The sequence below is a fragment of the Anarrhichthys ocellatus genome, unplaced genomic scaffold (genome assembly GCF_004355925.1).
Source record: "Anarrhichthys ocellatus isolate YVR2014 unplaced genomic scaffold, GSC_Weel_1.0 scaffold11, whole genome shotgun sequence".
In the NCBI taxonomy this organism is placed as follows: domain Eukaryota; kingdom Metazoa; phylum Chordata; class Actinopteri; order Perciformes; family Anarhichadidae; genus Anarrhichthys; species Anarrhichthys ocellatus.
In genome coordinates this window covers 8608538-8631838 of record NW_022280041.1, presented here as the reverse complement: position 1 = coordinate 8631838, position 23301 = coordinate 8608538, and the positions used below count along the sequence as shown (strand labels likewise).

Below are 23301 nucleotides of genomic sequence, written 5' to 3'. Positions count from 1 at the left end.
AGCTAAAAGTACAATTCTACATCCAACCCCCTTTTCCCCTCCATTGCCTCCCCCCATTTCGCTCCTCTTTCAGGAATCGACTGCTGTTCTTTGACTCCAGACCAATTCCACTGCTACCCTAATGCTTTGAATTCATTTGATTGAAAGTTCAGAGCAAAAGTAATAGGAGAAACGTATCCATGCAACAAAGCTGAATCTGTCTGAAAATCACTTTGACTGTCTTTTCAACATTGCATTAAATTCAGGACACATTTGTGTCAATTATACTTTTTAATTTTTTTTTTCACCAAAGTTGAAAGTCCGCCTCTGGAAATTGAAGAACATTCCCCAAATGCTCTGCTGAACATTCACCACCAAGAGATTTAATGCAATTAATTCATTTTTTTCAGACTCTGCGCTATAAATTATATATATATATTTATATATATGTAAATATAGAAATTACACTATTCACAGAGGATACTGTAGGTGAGATTTTGCCCCCCCATTTACTGAGTACTGTTATGGACCCATGCCTGTTAAATCGGGCTTAATTTTACCAATTATAAGTGAGCTTTACTCAAATCAACTTTTCCAAATGTCTACTAATCCGTTTTGTCTTTTGGGTGTTTCTGAGAAATCAAGAGCCATAGCCTTTAAGTGGAACTCCAGTGATTTTCTTGTTTTTGTCTAAGGTTTGATTTCAACTGAGTCTGAAGGGTTTTGTTTAGAGCTGTGGAACAACTGTGCCATCAAGTGGTCAAAGGAGTCCAAGCTGGTAAAAACGTTAGACCATCATGCAAAGTTTATCCTGTGAGCCGAGTCCTGCTCATGATGCTTATTATGAGAACTAGAAATGTCACACAAAGGAACAGTGTGAACAATTCAGGGGAATCTATTGGCAGAAATTAAATATAATATTAATAAGTGTATAATAACCGAAAAATATTAATTGTGTTTTTTCTGACCTTAAAACGAGCCGTTTATATCTACATATGGAGCAGCATCTTCACAGAGCCGGCTGTCATGTTTCTACAGTAAACCAGAACTAGACCTTCAAATGCTTATTACAATGTAAATGTCATGTAACGTTTTACAAGAGGGGACAGCAAATTAGGATTAATCAGTTGAATTGTGCCTGAAAAGCATGCCTTTTTTCCCCCACATGTGCTGTGTTTCCACATCCCATCCCCTCCAGAACGCTTTACCTCCACCTGTTTCCAACAGTAAACAGGTTTCCTCAGGTGTCTCCCCCACAGTCCAGGAGAAGAAGCAGGGTAAACGGGCCGCAGGTGTAGCCAGGAGCTCAGCGAGACAGAGGCAACAAAGCCCGATCTGTGGAGGAACATCAAGCGCCGGGTTGACCGTCAACACCGGCAGCTGATAGCGGTGAAAAACAGACTCTGACATCAGAGCCAACGCAGATAAGAGAGGGTGTGGATGGTTGTTTGTGCTGCTGCCATGTTGGATGGCAGGAAGATAGATCTGCCTCTGTTGTAGCCAATCGTGCAGGGAGGCTGCTATGGTATTATTCTGATCAAATAAACAACTTCATACTTATTTTAATAGTTGCCTTTCAAATTATTTTTGGTCAGAATATCCCTGCTGGGCATGCTAGCTTGCCAGAGACACTGTAGAATGTGTTTCCAATGATTTCCTCGCTTCAAAGTTTGTGTGACTTGTATTTAATTACACAGATTGAACGTCACAGCTTGATATAAAAGAAAAGTTTCACTGCTGCTTTTACTTTGAACCAGGCAGTAAGCAAGGTGGACATAAGCTAAATTCACTGAATTGGAATGAGAGATTCTCTCAAATTAGTTCATGAATGAATGCCACATAAACAGTATAAAATATGATTCATCTGCAGATAAGTCACAGGCATAGAAGACTGGTACCAACAGCAACCAAAAGGCATTCATAAACTCATTTAAGCTGCTGGTCCAACTGAGGCCCGAAAACACATCAACCCAATTATGATCTATCAGGAAATCTCATATTTCATTACTTGAACATAATTAAATGCTTTATAGTATAAAACTACAACTCCAGACATTAAGACAGATACAAGCCTTGCTTTGAATCATAATGTATCTGATCTTTGATATTCATTTGATGTTTGACTGATCCACAACACACAATTCAATGAACTACTTACACATTCTAAAAAGCGCATCTAATCCTTTCGCCTCTTTGAAAAACTCCAGTCTCTGAATATGCAAATGTGTTTCATTCCAAACGTTTAAACGCGAGATGTTTTGAAGTGAAAAGCCTCGTTTTAGTGGATGTGATGAGGAAGTTTCAAGTTTGCAAACTGCGTGAAGTTGGTGATGTCACAATTGGCTCGCTGGTGCAGAAAAACTCTTCCCCCCCTTTCGTCAAAAAATGTGAAAAACAGACCTCCAATGTATGCACATGCATTATCCTGCACAGTGACGGCCCAACATCCAAGTCGAGCAACAAATAGCAAAACACTTTGGGGTTTTTTTATGACGTAGTGGGGACTTTAAAATCACCTCATACAGAAACAAGCAGCGATGCACAGGCTCTGCTGCCCTCTAGTGTCTAACATACGAGCCTGCACTGTGACGTCGGATGCGATGACTGTCCCTGCAACAGACCTCTCTATACATGAAGCAGCAGATTGATTTCTGAAACAAGTCATGTCTGATGAGTACTGCTCTAGGACTCACCTCTTGACTTCAATAGACACGACGCAGAGCGGCTTTATTGTTTGATTATTTCTATAGATCGTCCCATGGGATGAGGAAACATCTTCTACCGTCTGACTCTGCACAGAACTGAGTTTACATACGCTTTTGTTGGAACTACTTTGTTGTCGCTACCTATAGAATACAAATCAGATGACAAATGCTAAGCAGGAAGAGCTCAGATGTACAGTGTTAGGGGTAAACAGATGGTGCTTTGAACTCCTCTCCCTCCTGACTTGCTGTTCTAAAGCAGCGTGCACAATTCTACAAAGACGATAAAAGGGGGCAAACAAATCGAAGACACAACGCTACTCAAATCAGTTTAACATGATCAAAAGTGCGAGAAAAACAACAGCTGCAGATACATGAACAATAGCCTATATATCACAGCCTGGGAATGGCACAGACAATATAATAAGCTTTATGAATATTGTATGTGCAGTAGTATAATCTGAGATTGATGACTGATAATATATCAGACACCCAAAACTACAAACGCAAGGACACGCTGATGGCACACTACTGGGCTGCAGGCACATCAGTAGCACACATATAACAGCTTTGCAGATTATTTATTATGCAGCAGATGAACCCACTAGACTGAGAAAGGCTGAGCAAGCAGCTTCAGCACCTAATAATCATTTATTATCAAACCTATCAAGTCAAGCGCCAAAAAAATCCTGGATCCTATCATTTCCCATGCTGCAGCTTTATAGTGTTTATTGTTGCAATGTGATATGACAAGAACTAAGATGTGAATGACGGCTAAATAAGTCGTACATTTTATAGAGAAATATAAATCTTTTAAGTGACATTACAAATTACATCCAAGATGTGATTTGTGTGTGAAGGTCACTGTAAGTTACTAAACTCTACAAGATATGCTTTTAGTCCCAAGTCACAGTTTACAGGGCTGAAATGGTACCGAGTGAACTCGTGATCATGATTTATTTAATGAATCGGTGCTTGTTGGTACCGTTTCCCATCCCTGCTTTTATTTTGATCTCACATGATATTATTTACGCACACCAAACTGTCATCGATAAGCCTGCAGTAGCTGTCTAGTGCATCTGCCATGAATACACACGGCAGGGTCACACAGCAGATCTGTTCTGCAATTAATATTCTGTTTTCTAAAACAAATATTAGCAAACCATCTGCTTCAGCAAGCAACAAATACATCACACATGGAATGGTTAACCATCATTTTGACAAAACAAGAATATCTATTGTAAGAATTATTGAAGAATATTCTGTATGTACTGTATAAACATATCTTCAAAATCGTAGACAATGCGTTAAAAGAAATCCCACAACACCAAACCCTGGTATACCAAGCAGATTGACTTTATTTGTATCTTCCATGTTAATTAATTGCCATCATCATCATCGCCAGGACCGCATCAGTTAACAGTGTTATTGCCACCAGCTCCATTACCTTCACTGTCATCATCCGCTCAAAATGAAATAATTACACTCTCTTAAATAGGCCAGTGACAACAGCTATAATCCGGTGTGATATTGACAATCTCGTTATCAGTTACATATTAATTAGCTTAGACATTTTTTGCTCGACGGTGCTTGAACGGAAAAGCCCATTCCTGGCTTTCCACGCGACTGTGCGTAAAGACAATAACGCGTTGTATGTGACATTATTGTTTGGAACTCCACAAGAGGCTGCATGTACATAACTACAATTGTGGTGACAGCTCGTTTGTTTTGACAGCTCACAGGTAATCCAGCAGCATTTAGATATTTAGCGGGAAAGAGAATGAGCATCCGGGAAATGTCGCGTGACGTGATCATCACCGGAACTGAGCGACCTATAGGGCTCACGGTTTTTACCATCTATGCCGCTTTTGATGGTTTTGCTGTCCAATGGAGATACTCAACAGTCAGGTGACACGGCACAAATTAAAGCAAAGAAAATAACTTGACCCCGATCATAGAATTAGTGCTGACCCAGACACTGCATATCAGAAGGCTAATTATACTGTTATTAATGTATTGCCTTAGACTCAGAAGAGTTCCTACTGACACATACAGTCATATATCAAGGATTATGTGACAGCACACAGCTGCTTGTGATTCCAGTGCAGAAACAAAAGGGCGGCGATGCATGTATCACACAGATACGAGGCTCAGTATAGCTACAACACAAGTGTTGCACAATGGAAAACTGCTACGTTTCATTATGTATAAAAGCGCAGCACTTAACGTGCCCGCGGCTGATACCGGACTGTGATCCCGGCTGCTGTTTTCAGTTCTGAGGAAGACTCGTCAATGCACACAAATATTCACATTAAAGTGTCTGAGGTCAGAAGTCAAAAGAACAACCTGAATTCTGCATTTGGTCAATTACAATAACTGTGAGTTACACACAGTCCATGGATCTATTTGTTACCTGATAGTTCGTAGTATCCACATTAGATTCAGTCAAGTGCTTCTGAAAATCAAAACTGGAAAATGCCACTGGAATTCATGTGATTTCACGTCAAACCAACACTAAACATGTTATTTGTACAGTGGTGACAAACTCGGTACGACTGCTCGACTCATCCCATGACCACAAGAGAAACAGTAACAGTATTGACAACAATACATCGGTCGTAATTGCTATAAGCATTATTATAAGATAGTCAGGTGATGATGTTGATGAAAAGGTGGGAAACGAGAGCAGAACTATATGTGCCCACTGAAATCAAAGAAAGCTGCATGTGGGCTCCTTTTTCATAATAGCGAATATTGATCGCGAACCAAACACCGTCCGCTGTGGTCCGTGTCATATAGGGCAACGCAGCCAGGTAATGAGTTCTGCAGGGAAAATGGAAGCTCAGTCACAAAATGCAAATCGCCTTTTCTCTAACAGTGCTGTCATTTTAACGCCTGAAGCTCCCGGTGCTCGTGGTTATAAAGTTCAGAAAGCTGCTTAGCGAACATCTACAAAGTCCAGTCACAAAGCAGGGACATCGGCAACATTGCTTTGCAGAAACATTCAGTCACATTGACAAAGAAAAGACAATATTGATCAGTGACGATAAATGCACAATCACATAGACCTGCACTGCTCTCTGGGGGGGGGGGGGGGGTTTACACTTTTGGGTTTGTTACCTCCATCAGTGATGTCATAGGAGGGCGCTTTTTGTTATCGGCTGCCAAAGAACAGATGACGTTAAACCATCAGTGACCAGTGCAGATGTGGAACGTGCTAAACCCCACAGAGAGGAGGACTGCAGCTGCTTTCTACCCCTGTTTGATTCACTGTTAAGTTTGCCCTCTAAATCCAGCACCACACACAGCTCTGCGCTGTCACGATCCGTAAGGCTTTGTCGCAACCGAGTGGACAAAAACACCAGCCTGCAAGGTTTAGCCACGCCACAACGTAGAAGACACATTCTGGGTGGATTTACGCGAGCTGCACCTGTGCATTCTGCCGACCTTGTGTTTTTGCTCCTCAGTAAACCCACCCCCTTTTGTCACCTTGTGTAAATGTGTGGACTAACCTGTCCCAGCTGCTACTGTCTACGTGCATGTGTGTACGCTCAGGCTTTATTATTATTTTGCTTTGGCATGATGGATGTTGTGTGTGTGAGACAGCTTGTGTTGACACAGGAATGCAGCATAAACTGAAATCCTGAGCAGAAAAGTTGGCAGCGTCGGACACAAAGGCAACATAGCAGGACAGCTCCATGCTTACAGTGCGTGTGTGTGTGTGTGTGCATGTTTGTGTTAAGACTCTGGATGTTAGGGGCTACTATGAGTATATGTCTAGTCTAAAATAAGCTGTTATAATGGCTGCTTTACTGCTGTGAATAAGCATGCAAGCGCGCATGAGTGTGTGTGTGTTTGTGTAAGACATCATGGGCACAAAAGTTCTCTTGGCACAGCTGAAGCGGCTGAGGACACACTTTTGACACACTGAGATAATAAAACACAGTTATAATTATCCAGTGACATCACATATGAGTGAAACACGCTCGTCTGTGTCGAAATAAATACATACACCAGACTTGCAAGCGAGTAAAATTGGGTCCAAGCGCCCTACGCAACTCAGAACCGGAGGCTCGCTGATCAAAGCTCATTGGGAAGCCAAGAGCATTGTTTTACAAAAATGAAAAAAAACTAAAATAAAAATAAAGAGCTACGACGTGAGAAATCTCTGAAGCTTACAAAGTCAAGTATGCAGATGATATAAAAGTAGCAAATAACAGACTGAATTTCTATTTCTATTTGGACAGAAATGTAAAAGCAATCAGATTTGAAATTGGAGCTCACTACATGTGATTTCAAATTCAAAGTGGCAGACCAAAACATACAGAGAACAAACGGTGGTTGACAATGTGTGAAAGCAACACAATCAAATGAACCCAGAAGTGTTGTCAGTGCGTTTTAGTGCTTCTTTTTGTGAAGGGACATTAATGTAGACGATTTGATCCACAAGTCCGAGATAACGATTAAATAGCTGTAAAAATAATTGTCATTTAAATCTCACATTTTCTTCCTTTTCGTCGGCTGTTTTAAGCAAGTCATGTTCCACTTCTCCAGTCGCATAGAAACACTTGTCCTTGTTGCTGTTCATCTTCTCCGTCAGCTGTTCTACCATTAATTATTCCGTCCATTCGTTAGCTCGTGCCCACTTCAGCTTGTCCCCCAAAGATAGCGAAGATCCGTGATCCAGAATCGGTGTGTGTGAGTGTGTGTGTGTGTGAGTGTCCCGTCCACCAAACCAGGTCAGCACTCATGCTCTACTTTATCCTGCCGTCTCTGCTGAATCCGGGTCGGATGTTGCCCGTCACGTTATCCATATCTGTGTGTGTACGTTTCATCAACATGTGGATCTCCTCATCATTTCTATTGCTCTATTTTTCCAGGAATCTCCTCACATAGGCGATTTCTACCCCGACCTCATTCAGTAAGTGTGCTTTTCAGTATCGTGTCCGAGGTGAAGCAGACACGAGGGGGAAGAGACCCCTTCCAACATTCCAACATGTGGCTGAAGTGGAGGGCGCTGTGCAGGAAAGGTTAGGAAAAGATCCGCTAACTACTGTAACTGCTTCGTGCTACTGTAGCAGGTTAAGTGTGCTTTGTAAAATATATGCACCGATGTCTAAGCAAATTGTCTCTCCCTGGACTGATCCTGCAGAGGTATTCCCTGTGGACTCTTGTCTACATGTGTCGAAATTATCTAAATCTGTGTCAATTGATCGTGGATCACCGCTTCTTTTTTTTTGGCACTGCATATTTGCTACACAGCTCCTGCACAACAGCTGTTATTAAAGTTACATGCTTCTCTACGCCGGCTAACTTTTACGCATTTAAAATGGCGAGGTGATGTTTCAGAGAGCACCGGTACTTATTTCTTCAAGAGGAGGAGGCAGCAGCATGGCACAATCACGGCCAGACGTATTCTACCACAGGGCCGATCGTTGGGATCATCCGCACAAAGCAATCTAAAGTCTGATTTCTTCTTGTGTCTTGCTTTTCTTTATTAGGAGGATGCCAGAGCCTAGCTTGCCTTCCCATGCAGTCCCATATTATGGACATAAATGAAATAACGAGGTGGTTTTTCATGCCTAAACACATACAGTATTATGATATATAGTATATTGATATTGGAGGGAGGAGGTTTACTGGTTATTCTGTTTTTTTTTCTTCGTATTGTGCAAGCCTATCTTTGGGTACAAATGTTTAAAACTAGAGCGCAACTACACAGGCATAACTGGAGGAAATCAGCTAAACATTTGACTCTCACTTTGTGTTGGCAACCTTTCCAAATCTTTACAAGGCCAATCCTGTCTCCATCTTTTGCTCCTATGTGCATCGGGTAAATAAATACAGTACACAAACACAGCGAGAGGTCATAGAAGTAACGTGGGAAATATCAGACGTATAAAATGTGATCCTGGAGGAGAAACCTCACGTCTAGAGGAGATGAGCTATGTGGAGTGAGCGGAGATGAAAACTGGTCCGAGGAGCAGAGAGAGAGGTGTATCACATAACCACCACTTTAAAAGGAGGAGAGGGAGGAGCGGATGAGAGAAGATGGCAGAGAGAATGGAGGAGGAAGAAGTTAATGACGGATGCGGTGAATCTATTTCGGTACAACGCCCTCTAACTCATAACACAAAATGTGCTAATTGCAAAAAAAAAAAAAAAAAAAGATGTTGCGTCTAAATAGTAGTGCTTTTAAAAAAGCAGAGTTACACCTCTGTGTCTTGTGGTTTTCAGTGCAGAGACAAGTGAGAGAGGGAGGAGAAGAACAGAGGAGGTGACAAAATGGAGGGAGGAGAGCAGACGGGAGCATCGGGAAAAGAGGAGCCTGAGAAGGAGAGGAAGCCCTTCATCTTACGGGGTTTTTTCTGTCAACTCCATATCAGTAATGGACAGAGAGTGGTGCGGAAGCTAATGGTGAAGTGAGGAGGAAGGCAGCATGAAGAGGAGGAAGGAAATCAATGAATATGCTTTTTCTGTTTTACGGTTATGGTTGCCGGCCGAACGCTGTGAGCAGTTGTATCGGAACTCTTCAAAGCCCTGAGAAACACCTCATTGGGACCCGTCTGAAAAAAAAGTTACGTTGGGAAACTATTGGAATGTTTTTTTGATTCCCTGATGAGATATAAGGTCAGGATTGCTGAGGGAGGGGGGGGGTTGTCTTTTTTATTGCTGCTCCTCTTGAGTTGATCTCGGTTTTGTTTTCGGCATGAATTCTCCGTCAGATGGAAGACAAGATTTAGTGTAATCTGGTCCGTCATGGGCAGTTTTGTATTCTACTTCTTCTCTTTGTCTGTTGTTTCTGTGCTCCAATATTTGGGGATTTTCCTCCTTTTATTTGTCTTTACCTTGCCAAAAGCATGTCTTTGTTTCTCTCGCTTTACTTTTCTACATTGCATTTTGTAATCCTTTGTGATCTGATCGGTTTCTTGAAATCCAATCTAGGAATTCTCCTTTCATCTATTTAATAATCCGTATGATTTGTCTTCCTCTATGTATTTGGATTTTTATCAAAACCAAAGCTTCGAGCATTCAAAATACAATCTTTTTTTGCCATTCCTCCACCTCTGTTTCTTTTGAAAAAAAATACCCACTACCACTCAGCTGGTTTGGAACATCTCCACTGCTCTCCAATCTGCTATCTTTAGACTTGTTACTCCTCCCACTCCTGCTCTTGCATAGATATATCTGGAAATAGACATTCCCGTGTTTTCAGTCTTTCCGTTCCTCCAAAGCATCCGATCGGCGCCCTCTCTCTCTCAGTCTCTGTGTACCAAAGTCTACAATTACAAGGATTTTCTTGACTTCGCTCACATTCTCAGACCCGTATTATCAATGTGTTTTTTTACATTATGCACTCCTGCCCTCTTTTCCCTTTGGACTACCATACGTCCATCCATCACCACCACTAAACTTTCCTTAGTAATCCTGTCCGTCACACAGCTGTTCTTACCTCCTATGCTTTCTTTTTTTTTATGCGTTCATCTTTCTGTGGTTGGTATGCCGTCAACAAACGCTTTTCTTTCAACCTCATTCTGTTCTCATCTCATTCATCACTCATTTCCATCGTATCTCATTTTCTCTCATCCGCTTCCTCTGTGATCCATCCTTTTCTTTGTCTTCTTTCATCTCCCTCAATCCTCTGCCCAGACCTTCGTGCTCTTCATGTTTGCTTTGCGGCTCGTCACATGTCATCTCCGGCGTGGCAGCTCTCCTCTCCGTGTATGATGAGGACGGGAAAGAAGAACGCGTCCTGGTAGGATGGAGGACGCTCCCTCCCTCCCCCGTCGCCCTCTCTCACCTCGCCACCCCCTCCACTGTCTTGGTCTGTTTCTTCATCCCCCTCTCTGCTCCCTCTTACCTGTTCCCTTCTCCTCACCTCCTCCTCCTGCTGCTGCTCCTCTTCCTCGTCGTCATCCCCTTCTCCCTCAAGCACTCCTCTTGTCTCCTCGTTGTCCTGTCTTGAACCTAAACCAAGAAATCCTCCACCTCCTCCTCCACTACCTCCCCCTCCTCCATCTTCCCTACTTCCTCCCAGCCCCCCTCCCATGCTTCTTGAATGAAACAGGTTGTTCTGGCGCCCTCCTCCAAGTCTCCCGAGAGAGAATCCACTCCGACTGAGCACCAACCTGCCCCCGATAGCCCCGCCTCCCTGCCCTGCTGCCCTGATGCCTGCCACGGTAGCGTTCAGGAGGGCTGTGGTTCCCATGGGGGCCCTTAGCCTGGAGGGAAGACTGGAACTCGACGTGGTCCTCCGGCATCGGGGGCAGCTCTGGAGGAGGTAAGCCGAGTTGAACACAACAGGCAGAGCAAGAGGAAGTGGGTTGGTCCCCTGGCTGGGGGTAGAGCTTGCTGGCCCAGAGATGGGCGTCGAGGCGGTGGGGTTTGTCCCCCCATTCATGTCCAAGTCCATAAGGAGGGCTTCAGAGTAGCTCGGGACCATCTGTTGGTTACAGCGAATGTGCCACTCCAATTCTGTCATGTCCACCGTGTTGACCCGAGAGATGGCTCTGTAACTCGTCCCATTTAGACCAATCCCAGGGTGGATTCCATTCTCAGTCCCAACCCCATCCTCCCTTCCCCCTCGACCTAGCCCTCCTCCACCATCCTCGTCCTCCCCGAACAGCTTCTCCACATGGTAGTGTACATACGCTATGCGGTATTCTGACACGACCCGCAGCGGCCACGACAGGAGGAAAGCAGAAGCCAGCCAGAACACCCTGTGCCGAGAAAACCAGGGCTGGTGAGCGGGATCTGGGAACGCCAGGATGTGTTCGCGGAAGTCCACGTTCTTCAGGTGCATGCCCTCCCTGGCCTCCATGTAGTCGTCAAGCCCCTCGTTCTCCCCGAAGAAGCGCGCTCGCTTGGAATAACAGAAAGAGAATGTGTAAATCAATTAGAAACGGAACAATTGATAGAGCGGGTCTTCCAAAGTCAAGGAGCACATCTTTAACTAACTAAAGTAGTTTGTGGGGTTACTGTTCATGTGCTTTTATTAACGGATTTGCCAGACCTGGTAAGAGAGAACAATGCTGTTTCTTCAATTCCATGCCTTCGAAATGAATCATCAGCTGGGGAGGAGGCTAACCTATTGCCTGCCATCAAGGTTTTTGAGTTCTCCAAAAAATAATAGGCTGTAAACATTAAAGTACTTATGTAGGTCATGTTTCAGTACTAAATTGAGACTGTTTCATAACCAGTTAAAAGTTCCTTACAGTAACTTTAAAAAGTCACCTGCTGGACACAACGTTTTCAACAAACCCATGGGACTAATGTTTTTTAATTACCTGGCTATCTACAGCTCAATCTTCCGGCGACGGTTGTAATTTCAAACGGAAAAAAAATCAGTGGTTGCTGGCTCAAAATAAGAAGCCTGCTTTTGTCTATCTCTGCCAAAAATCAAGGACTGATTGTTTCAAAAATGGGGAAAACGATCAATTAGAATATAACAGTTTGTAATCTGGAAACTTGGGTTGGGCATCTGTCCTAATTTTTTTTTTTTTACATTTTATAGATAAAAAGTTGAATTGATCAAATTGAACAGAATTAACTATTTATAGTCATTTTCTTATATTATATCTTACCTGGGTGAGGTAGGCAGCTTCTGCACGTGCACTTGAGAAGCTAAAGAGCACAAAAAAAAAAAAAAAAAAAAAAAAGAATTGTTACCAACATGTTTACCCCACCCCCGCCCCCATGTCTTTTGACCAGTGGTGGGCATCTAACCTGAAACACTTGGTGAAGCGGAGGCGAACAGCAGGGTGCCGCTGCAGGTCCAGCAGCTCCTTTGATACGTCTTTGACACCATAGCGGGCGTAGTCGAACTCTGAACTGGAGGCGTGTGTGTTCACCCGCTCATGGTAGACCTGAGGAGGGCATAGATGGGAGTGTGATGGAGGGGAAACGGGAGAGGAGGACAGATGGGATGTTAGAGAAAGAAAGAATCAAGTTATTGGGAAGACATTTGAACTTTTTAAGACATGTCATATACGTGTCATCATCAATAAAGCACGGTTACTTAATAGAATGGTATTTGTCTTGCTGCACACAGCTGTTTGCACACGGCCCCGCAATATTTCACTTGAAGAAATTAAGATTTGCATAGCATATTTTAAAAAATGTAGGGAATGAGAACTTATGTTCTGCAGTGCAACTATGAGCAACATGAAAAGAAACGAGCAAACAGGACAGAAAGTGGAAGGATGTATGTGGAGGAGAGTTCCCCTCACCTGTGTGGTCGTATATGCATCTCCGTTGCGGTATCTCGTCACCTGTCTGGTCCTCCTCACGTAGTGATAGCTGATAGCCTTCCACCAAATGCAGGGTGTGGCCTGCTGAAGTCTCTGCACACGCTCGTACACTTCCTGTGTCAAAGAATGAAGGAATGATTAAAAAAAATGAACTTAAATTCGATTTTCTGCCGATTGTAAAACATGTATGCTGTGGCCATTTTTTGTAAAGACTTTCTAAACAAACCTGTCAAAAACGAGGACTAACAATCTAAAATATAACGATGCAACATTGCCTGAGCAGTTCTTGCAATGGTGATACAAGCAGAACAATTAAGTTCCTATTATTATTATTATTATTATTATAACAGTATAGTCAAGTCCTTGCAATCTGGTGCAAGTCAGACCCTGCCAAGGTTTGTTTCGCATATGTGCCCCTGACAGTCTGGACTAATGTAGGACAATATTTTGGTTTTGGCAGCGGCACATAGCAAAGACAAAGAGTAATGTGCATTTGGAGCAATGTGCATCCTGGCATTCCTGATAACAGACACAGCAGGCTAGAATAGACTGACGCCCCAGGTCAGCTCATTTCTACATGAGCGGGCAAGTGTTATTTTAGGAAAGTAGGAAACAGAGTAAAACTGTTCTCTCTATTTGTGAAATGCTAAAATGTCTGATTAAACTGCATTAAAACTGTCTATGCAGACATTTAATACACCGTAATCATATTTATTTAACCTTTACATTTAAAAGCATTTTGCTGACACCATCATGCTGAACAAGCTTCAATGAGTAAACAGATTTCTCCTGTTTAGCTCAAGGTCAGAGACCCATTTCTAGACTTCTATTGCAGCAGTAGACTCCACAGTCTGTTGGGTGTTGGGTTAAGGCCTTTTCCCCAAGATATTACACCCCCTTGCTAAAACCGGTTTTCACACGGACCTGGAATTCAGCATGAGCCAACATCGCCGTCTTGGAGAAGCAGTGCCAACACTCCACCAGGTAAACCACGTACAGCATTGCCAGGAAGGCCAGGGGGATGTAGACGTAGCCGCTGGAGCACGGGCTCTCCAGGTGCAGGATGTCGTTGTAGTAGGCGGCGGAGGTGGCGTCGTCGTCGGCACCGAGAGGCACGGAGGAGGAGGAGCCGAGAACGGGCACGCGACAGAGAGCGCACCAGGCGAGCGTGGCGAAGCAGCCGTACATGAGGAGGGTCAGGAGGAGGCACTTCCAATGGGACTCCCGACACAGGGATGACGCCAGAGACTGCTGGACCGGCCGCTGCTGAGGAAACAGACGGAGAGGAGAGAATAGGTGTTAAGATGCTACTGACCGCACACTGAGGAAGCCATTCATAAATATATACACCGCTGGATGGATTGTTCAAGGTCCTAATGACTTAATTGGTCCCCTGACTTTCCCTCAAGCCTTTGGGTTTTAGTGAAATGTCCTGACAAATACTGGATGGATTGCTGTGACATTTGGTTCAATCACGTGCCTCACAGGATGAATCCTGATGACTTTGGTCTAGCTAAGTCAAAATATCAATTTGCCCAGTAATTAATATGAAACACTTGCAAAACTAATGACATTCCCATTGTCCTACTACTTGGCTAATTATGCTTTGTATTTAGTGCCTATTAAAAAATGTCAGCATGCTGACACGCTCCAAGATGGTAAACATTACACCTGCTTAACATTGTGATGCAGATGTTAACATTAAGCTCAAAGTATCACTGTGCCCAAGTACAACTTCAGAGCCGCACGCATGGCTGTAGACTTGTTTATTCTGCGTCTCTAAAATGATGCAAGTGCAACAGCAAGTACTCTGTTTGTACATTTACCGGTTAGCCTCAATTTGAATGGTACTTGTTGGGTTACTTGGGTACAGGTAATTACTATTTATTACTTTAAAATTAGTTTTAAGCTCCATGACTAAATGTAATTCAGAGTCACACCTTACTAATTATATCCTCGGGCTGTAAGAGATGTGTAACATCTGTGGCAAGCTGTTTGAAACACTAAAATAAGCCACAAACGTGGTAAAACCAGTCTGAGCTGTGCCGCTAGACGTGACAAATTTCTACTTCCTCATGTTGAAAATCAAGACGACAATAAATAATGCAGCATGCTTCACGGTGTGGACCTTTAATAATGTCTGACAGGTGAAGACGAGTGCAGCTATGGGGGTGATAGATAGTTTGTCATAGAGGCAACACAGATCTGGTATACCTGTTGGGACCCCCCCAGTGAGTTTTTAATCATCATAATCTTCCCGTTTGGTAAATAGTGTTGTACTTCAGAGCAAGCGTGTAAGCCGAGGTCTTGAACTAAGGAGTGCATCACACTAACCCTCACCCATCACAGGATAAGTGCTGCATATTACACACACACACACACACACACACACACACACACACACACACACACACTATGCCTCTCTCTAAGTGCACACTTTGACACAGCCTCATTTGCACTGTGAAGACATCGTATTACAGTGCACTCAAACATACACGTATGCATTAGATACACAGACATAGACGGTCTAATGTGGCCCTCTTCTTCTCTCTAACCGCGCACGCGGAATCTTTCCCCGTTGCTCGGCATTGTAATGCAGCCAGCGGAGAGCGTGTGAATAATTTAGATGAGAGCGATACTTCTAGACTGTTCTCCAGCTTACCGACTCCAGTCCAACATCGGCCGCGTAACACATGCCGCTTCAGTTTGTGTGCGTGACTGAGGGACGGATAGAGAGATCGAGGGGTTTATGTCAAAAGACAAGAAAGCTTGTGTGTTATGTATGTCGCATATCATACGAACATAAAAAGAGATGCGTTTTTGGTCGTGTTTATTTGCGTCTGTACTTGCATGTGTCCTCTCCATGCTGTTATACTCTGGCTCGCACTGAAGGCGACAAGGAAAAAGAGCAACAAAGCAGACGACAAAAAAAAGAAAGACGATGGGATGACACCAGTGTCCTCTCTCCTCCTCTCAGCCAAGTCTGCCTGTCCCGTCAGCACGTAGCTACCCCCCCCCCCCCCCCACCTTATCTCTCACTCCTCCAATGCAGCTGTAATTTGTTATCCACTAGCTTATTCGGCTGGCTGCGACACACACACCGACTTTCTTTCTTTTTACCACTGTACGTCAAGGGCAAGTAGGAAAAGGCAGCGTGAAGGGAGCCCCCACTCTGCGAACGCCCCCAAAAAACATCCAACTGCCAAAACATTGCCTTCTGTTTGCCTTTTATCTCCACATCCTCCTTCCTTTCCTTACGTAATCTTGTTTCTCCTTCCCCGAATCTTCCCTCCCACCTCCTAAGCATCCACTCCCCCAATCCCAACCTCGCCGTCTCCTCGTCTTTCGTCCTTGCGTCTGCTCCGTTACATCCTCTCTGAAAGTCTGTCTCTAAGTGGATTGATTGGGATGAAAGAGTAGTGCAGAGAGAGGGTGCGTGAGGAAGCGTGAGAGAGACGGAGAAGCGGTCATGAACTTTTCCTGAATTCACGTATGAATGGAGGCAAAGTGAGAGACTAAAGAGAAGGCAGCAGTGACAGACTGCACCTTTCTCCAAGGAACTCCACTGCCAAAATGTATCCTTCTCTTTCCTTTTCCTCTTACCTTGTGAAAATAAATGTTGCCAAAAAAGAGAAGATTTTCTTGCAATAACAAAAGAGTCTCTGCAGCTGGTGCGTGCCCAGCGATAGGGAAGGCAACCCCTTAGACAGGAGTCAAATTATTCCTGGATGCACTTATGCCAATCACTCTTTGCCAATACGAGCAGTTCTCTCTCTCTCTCTCTCGCACACAGGTAAAGAGCAGGCCTGACTAAAATGTTCCTGTCAGTGAACATACACTATAGAGACACCACGCACAGTAGAGTAAAGGAAAGTACAGGGTAAACTGTTATTCCTTAATGTTGTGTACGGGGAAACGTCAGCTCTCCGTCCATCGTCTACTCTAAATGATGCCGGCAGTTTACAGTAAGAAGACTTTTGCTAGATGAGAGAGACCAGAGGGGCCATTTTGATTATTGCACAGTAACTAATAGAAGGTCAAGTTCCACATCCAATAACAATGCACACATACATCATAATCAAATGGTTCAGTAAACAGCAGACTGAGCTGTTTTGTATGAGGGACTTCCAATTCATAGTAACCGCAAAGATGTAACATCTGTACACGTCACTTCGTGTGACTCACTGGGACAATATTAATGTAAGGCATAATTTTAAGTAGCGAGTGCAACAGCAATCCCTAAATTGGCAGCCCGCTCCAACTGAATGAATGTAAATGATAACGAGAGCGCAGAATTTCTATGAAGGAACTGACAAAGAAACTGCATTTACTGTGGATTAGTCATGACGTGGTGCGAGTATTCTCAATTAGCACACGACGGGTGAGGAAGTACTAGAGCCAGCGCCTGGTGGTTGTATGCCTCCGCAACCCAGTCAAGTAGCGGTTGATACCCACGTGTGTTCAAAATGTCATCGCGTCATCATTATCATCATGTTTTGTGTGGTCACAGTGACCTTTGACCACCAAAATCTTACCGGTTCATCCTCAAGTCCAGGTGGACGTTTGGGACAAATTTGAAGAGATTTGCTCCAGGTGTTCCTGAGATATCGCCTTCACGAAGGAGGGACAGACGTGACGGGACTGTGACCCTGACTTTTAATCACTAAAATCGAATTAGTCCAATCTTGAGTCCAAGTGGACGTTTGTGCCAAATTTGAAGAAACTCCCTCTAGCGTTCTTGAGACGGACAACCCTAAAATGCCTCCGTCTTGACACATTTTAAGTGAGTTTTGAAGCATCAACAGGGGGATCACAACCGCATCCCATTAGAAACAGTCTCTTGTCAAGGTTACCCGCTCGTGTCAGTTCCTGGCTCGTGTCTCCCTCACGCAGTAGTGACCAATCGATGGGGGCTGCACTTTGGGCTGAATAAGTACTTTCTAATGAAATCAACGCCCCTCCCGGTGCAAAACTCTGCAGCTTTTTTTTTTGGTTGTGTCATGATGAATTTGTGTTTCAGCTGCCTCCGTTGAGCTTCAGCTCTTGTGTCAGGCTGTAGGAGATCAAAGGGAAAGCTCACTCCCTGAAATCATTATGAAAAGGAATCTATACAGCCACGTCTGGAGGGTGTCGGCTTTCATTTTTGTCGTACTTGAAGTTTGCACTGCCCCTTTCTTGCGAGCTCTTTTGAAGAGGGTTTATACAGGGTGGTATTTACATGACAAATTCTTCATGAATGTTTCATTAATAACTTGCCTGCATTTGCATAAAACGCATCAGAATTTGACAAATTTGTGGCTGGATGCTACTCCTTAGCATCCACAGTCACTAGAGCCAGCCGTTTGAAGGAGAGCTCACATAGCTGGCATTTCTTTTGGACATGTAATCATGCACACCTCTGTTGTATTTAAAGAGGCATTTCAGAGCATTGCTTGGACTCCTGTGCATGCTGTAGTTCTTCGCTGCCTCTCCTGAAACTGCAATTGACAGAGCTCGGTCATTAATTCGGCCAGTAAATGTCTCTGAATTCAATCAATGTTCTATAATCTGGTCTTGTAGCATTCACCGTAATGTGGTGCTGTAACTGAACAACTCCGCACATATTTGGTTACTTGCTCTTTGAACACATCGCACTTAAATCTCTTACTATTTAATTCGACTTAGGAGTCAACATTATGCTTAAATAGTAGAAATAGCTCAGGCTACGTTTTGTCTAGAGTACTACTTATGTGAAGATGATCTTCCCACCCATCCTACCAACCTATAAGCACTATCTAATAGTGGTGTAAGGGACCATTGTCCATCTGTGATCCGTACGGATCCCCCCTCATTCAGTTTAACGTAAACCGTCACAATGTGCAATAAAGTTTTTTATCCGGCAATATTCAGTAAAAAAATGCGATCAGGACATCGGCATCTCTAGTCGCCGATCCCTGATGATGTTACATTGTAAACAACTAATCCGTGTTTAAACTGACATGAAGAGAACGAAGGTTCTGTTCAGTTACATCATGATGCGTTCAGGCTCTGTTCAGTGAAAATGAGTATTGGGCGAAGGTAAATTATAGTGCACCATGATGTGTTCAAATGTAATTTCGTCAAATGCAGTGTCAGTGAGAAACTTGAATAAATACAGTTGTTCATAGGAGATGTTTTCACAACAACATAAATAGATAACAGAGATGAAGTATGACCCTAAACTCTAAGCAGCTTATAATACATCATTAAAACTACTAATAGCAAGGTTTGTTTTAATCCATAAAATTACAATATTGTATTTGCTTATCATTTAAATTGTGTGTTTTTATGAAGGAAAAAACCCCACTATAGATGATTATAACAAGGTAAAAAGAACATTTAGAATATTTGATGGTTTAAACTGACTTCAGAGCAGTTGAAATGATTTTTTTTGGACAAACAATCTACAGCCTTGTAGACCAGCTGCTATAATAAAACAACAAAAGGGATCCGTATCTGCCAATATGGATCATCAATGATCGGATAATTAGTATTGGCGGCACAAAAACGTGATCAGGGATCTCTAAAAGTTAGACTTGCTTCCTTTTTTCTTTTGTGCTGGTCCGATCTGTGATCCGATCCGTGACTCTGATCCATGATCCGAGCTGTGAGTTTTATGATCCGTTGCACCTCGGCTTTCTAATACACGGAACAATGACATTGAGAATTCTACATGTGCGCACTGTGCAGAAACATTTTGAATGTGTTAAGGTGTCTCGTTGATCCTCCCCCTCTCCGTGTCTCTGCTCATACCGATTGAGCTGGTTAGGTGTGACTGGAGCAGCTATAATTAGAAACACTTGCATGTGGGTGGCAAATGAAGAAAGGAAGTGAGGGCAGGGAAATGTGCTGTTGATGCCTGCAGAACACCGTGAAAAATGATGCGTCATTTCAACACGATTGGAGAGCAATTTAGAAAGTCAGGATTCTGCTACCTATGCTACAACAACACTTAAAACCGGTGTGTCATTATACTCCCACTGTGTTAAAAACATTAGTGCTCCATTACAAATGATTTGTTCGAGTGTGTTCAATTGAGACCGATTATCCAGCAGCATCAATTATCAGCATGTAAGGTGTGCGTCACCTAAATGAAATATCATTGAAAGCAGCAGTCAGCTTTAATTCATGCCAGTAACTTCACCGTAGATGCCAAAGTGAACAGAAGTATCTCCTACTCTGCTGTTCATCAGGTTGATCAGTATTTTCCAAACTGTCGTTGGGTCTCATTCACCAACTGTTCTCAGAAGAAATATATTCTTAAAATGCATTTTGGCAGTTACTCTAGCTTTCTAGTTTGTGATTTGTGCTTAAAAAGGTAAAAGCTGAATATTTGAAATGCTTGTGCATATGAATTCTTGCGTTTTTCTAAAGTTATAAAATATAGGATTAAAATTTCAATATTTTTTTTATCTCATTTATAATATTTTTGTAATATTAAATGTATTTTACAAAGCATTATGGTCTTTATAAATAAATAAATAAACACTACAGTATCACTTATATTTACACACAATATTCAGACACAAGAAAAGCTAAAGATGCTCCAACTTCTTGTAAATTGGGACTTTATTACACGTCATGAATCTGACGTTGACTTTTCTTAGAATCTGTCTCAAGAACAAACTGAAGAATGAATTTAGATATTTGATATTTGATAATGCTTAGAAGATAATGGTGAATGAGGCCCATAGTTTTGCCAATGTATCATAAACAGTATGATAACAATGCAAAATAAAAACCAAGAGCATCTTAAGAGCTAAAATTAGGAGCTAAATTTAAGAATTACAAGAAAATAAACCATATCTCATACTGATGTCAGATGGTACTTTCATGTATCCATTTGACACGGCAGCAAAAGTGCAGTCTGCTAATTTACGAGTAGCAGGTGTGGATTAAGTTTCAATTTCAGAACATCTGTGAAGCAGAGTGACACATTTATTGCAACATTCAAGTGTTGCTATACTGAAGCTTAGCTTCAGTATAAATGAAGCCGTATACTCCATGACAGGCAAATGGAGGTGGGATGAGAATGGTGGGATAAAGTGAAAGGCATCAGTTAAACTCTACATGTTATGTGCCAGTCTCTTTAAATTACCAGTAACCTACTGGTTAATGCTTAATTATGTATGTGTTATTAGCCATTCCTGGGTAGGCCAGTCGTATATGTTATTTAAAAAAAAGTAAAAGTAAAGATTTAAAAAAAAAAAAAAAAACTCCTCTTAGTGGCAAGAGTCTGTTAAAGAAAATTTTCAGAAAAGTTTCATAGCCCGTGGGGTCACTCAAGCAAGATATTTAAAGCTCATTAGAGCTAAAAATATCGTCAAACAATCAATTCAATCAACAGAATGAATGGCTGCCAGAACAAAACGATTCGCTGGCTCCGCATTTTCCAATGTGAGGGTTTGCTGCTTCTTGCGGCTCAAGGCAATTGTAATGAAATGATAAATAGTCTGATAATACGACAATGAAAACAATAGTTGCAGCCCTGAAAGCTCACATTTAGAAGATGTTAAGGTGTGACCAGGTTCCTAGCCAACAGAACAGGTACCTGCAGCCAATCGCCACTGGTACCTGCATTGAAACACTCGCAAGATATTGGTCACTTCCCTCTTTGCAGTATAGCGCCATTCTCATCCCATCAGACCACATGCATACACGACTCTGCTCTTCCTCTGGTGGTATAGGTCGTCATCATCTTGAGTAGTGCAGCTTCGAACGGTGGTGAGAACACAGCCTGCCCACATCCTTAGTTATCCACGGTTATTTGGCGTAATGTTTTGTCAATTTCTCTTTTTTATTTTCATTATAAAAGATGACGTGTTTGAATAAATGATGCTGCGTCTTGGAGTAGTAGTAGAGGAGGTGGTGAATTGCTGAGTAAGAGAGGTCACGTACTGAAGCGTGTGTGTGAGCGGGGTGGAGGGGAAGCAAGGTGGTGTTTCAAACAGGGAGACAGATACATGGCGTCACACTATGTGTGAACAGGAAAATTTGAACAAGATGCCACTTCCCTGCATGTGTAAGGAAGGAGGTAGGAGATGGTATAGTCGAAGTTGGGGAGATGTGTATAAAGACAGCGATGTCTGCTTAGGTGGTCGGTATAGGATAATATCAGGAACACATACTGTTGAGTGGGTATATCCTATTATAAATAGGAAATCCCTGTAAACACTGGTGAAAACAAAATGAGCTTACTGCTCTGAGCTGTTATTCTGTGTTCTCACCATTCACATTGTGTCAGTGTTATTTTGGCTGAAAAGTGTCTGTGTGTGTGTGTGTGTGTGTGTGTGTGTGTGTGTGTGTGTGTGGCTAAACTGTGATGTCACCCTCTACTGCATTTCAGTGTCAGCTGCTAAATGAACACACTCTACATTACTAGAAAAACTAAACCTTCTCTCCCAGGAGAGACTATCAAAAGAACAATGTGGTTTGATTTTGGAACTCCCCTCCCCTCTGTTTACCTAAACCACAGCCTGGTCTCCATTCACAGCCAAGGTCCCGTCCCGTGTCCTTGCTCTTGTGCAAGGCATGAAGGACTTCAGAGGATATAACGTGACTCCTTACGTTACCAGCAGATACACGTTTGTCAATGAACGAGCAGGAGTCGACATTGCCTGGAGTAGGACATTAATGATGGATAAGTCACGGGTTGTTTGGGAACGACCAGCACTGATGTAAAAAATAAATAAATAGATAGAAGGTGGTTCTTGAAGGGGCAAAATATGCGCAACTTTAAGCTAAGTGGACTCTTTGTATCCACGCATTAACAACTGTGCAGAAAAGGAACCAGGAGGAGAAAAAAACACAAATGTCCTTACCTGCTCTCGTCCTGACCCTTCCTCCAAAATGGGCTCTTCTGCGGTGGCCGTCTCCTCCTCCGTCTGCATTTTCCCCTCTTGCCACTCCTTCCTTCCTTAGAACCGGGCACAGGCAGCTCCCACCCGGGTAACGTCCGAAGGCTGGGACCTCCCCGGCGGAGCAGCGAGCTCGGTCACCCCATCCGCCGCAAGTCGGTAACCAATTTCACGATGGCGGGGCCTGCAGCAAATGAGCATCATCTAATCCAGTTTTTTTTACGGTAACCCCCCTCCTGCTTTCTTCCCCAGCGTCTTCTCCGGCCGAGCCGCTCAGTGTTTCCCGTCCACCCGCGCCATCCTTCCTCTCCGGTCACGGTAAAAATGTGACTAAGCAATCCGAAGTCAAAGCCTCGTCGCCCTCCCCGTCCGAACCGTTTTCGCTGCCGCTGCCTCTCAATGATGCTCAGCTGCGAGTGTGCGTATGCGCACGTGTGCGCGCGTGACCGACAGCGCAGGGGGGAGCCAACCGGGGCCAAGCTGCAGCTACACGAA

The 23301-nt window shown here is 43.2% G+C and overlaps 1 protein-coding gene across 3 annotated transcripts; it reads right to left on the bottom strand.

Annotated features, from left to right (window-relative positions):
- Positions 1-4014: 4014 nt before the first annotated feature.
- On the bottom strand, positions 4015-23251 carry LOC116385442 (transmembrane protein 151A). Of its 3 annotated transcripts, none has more exons than XM_031850941.1 (6): positions 22771-23251; positions 13856-14194; positions 12911-13045; positions 12408-12547; positions 12266-12305; positions 4015-11544 (listed from the first exon to the last, which is right to left on the bottom strand). In XM_031850941.1, the coding sequence occupies exons 1-6, from the start codon at positions 22837-22839 to the stop codon at positions 10366-10368; spliced, it is 1902 nt and encodes a 633-aa protein (XP_031706801.1). In that variant the 5' UTR covers positions 22840-23251; the 3' UTR covers positions 4015-10365. The 3 variants fall into 3 exon arrangements, with proteins under 3 accessions (XP_031706801.1, XP_031706800.1, XP_031706802.1); XM_031850940.1 differs by having other exon boundaries at positions 13856-14197; positions 22771-23248; XM_031850942.1 differs by lacking the exon at positions 22771-23251 and adding an exon at positions 15594-15888.
- Positions 23252-23301: the final 50 nt, after the last annotated feature.

What these genes read in the sequence shown, in the direction of transcription:
- LOC116385442 (XM_031850940.1), bottom strand. Translation starts at nt 22,839, where the DNA reads ATGCAGACGGAGGAGGAGACGGCCACCGCAGAAGAGCCCATTTTGGAG. An exon ending in TGGCTCATGCTGAATTCCAG is followed by an intron (nt 13,046 to 13,855) that starts GTCCGTGTGAAA and finishes TCTTTGACACAG; the next exon opens with GAAGTGTACGAGCGTGTGCA. An exon ending in ATGCATATACGACCACACAG is followed by an intron (nt 12,548 to 12,910) that starts GTGAGGGGAACT and finishes TGCCCTCCTCAG; the next exon opens with GTCTACCATGAGCGGGTGAA.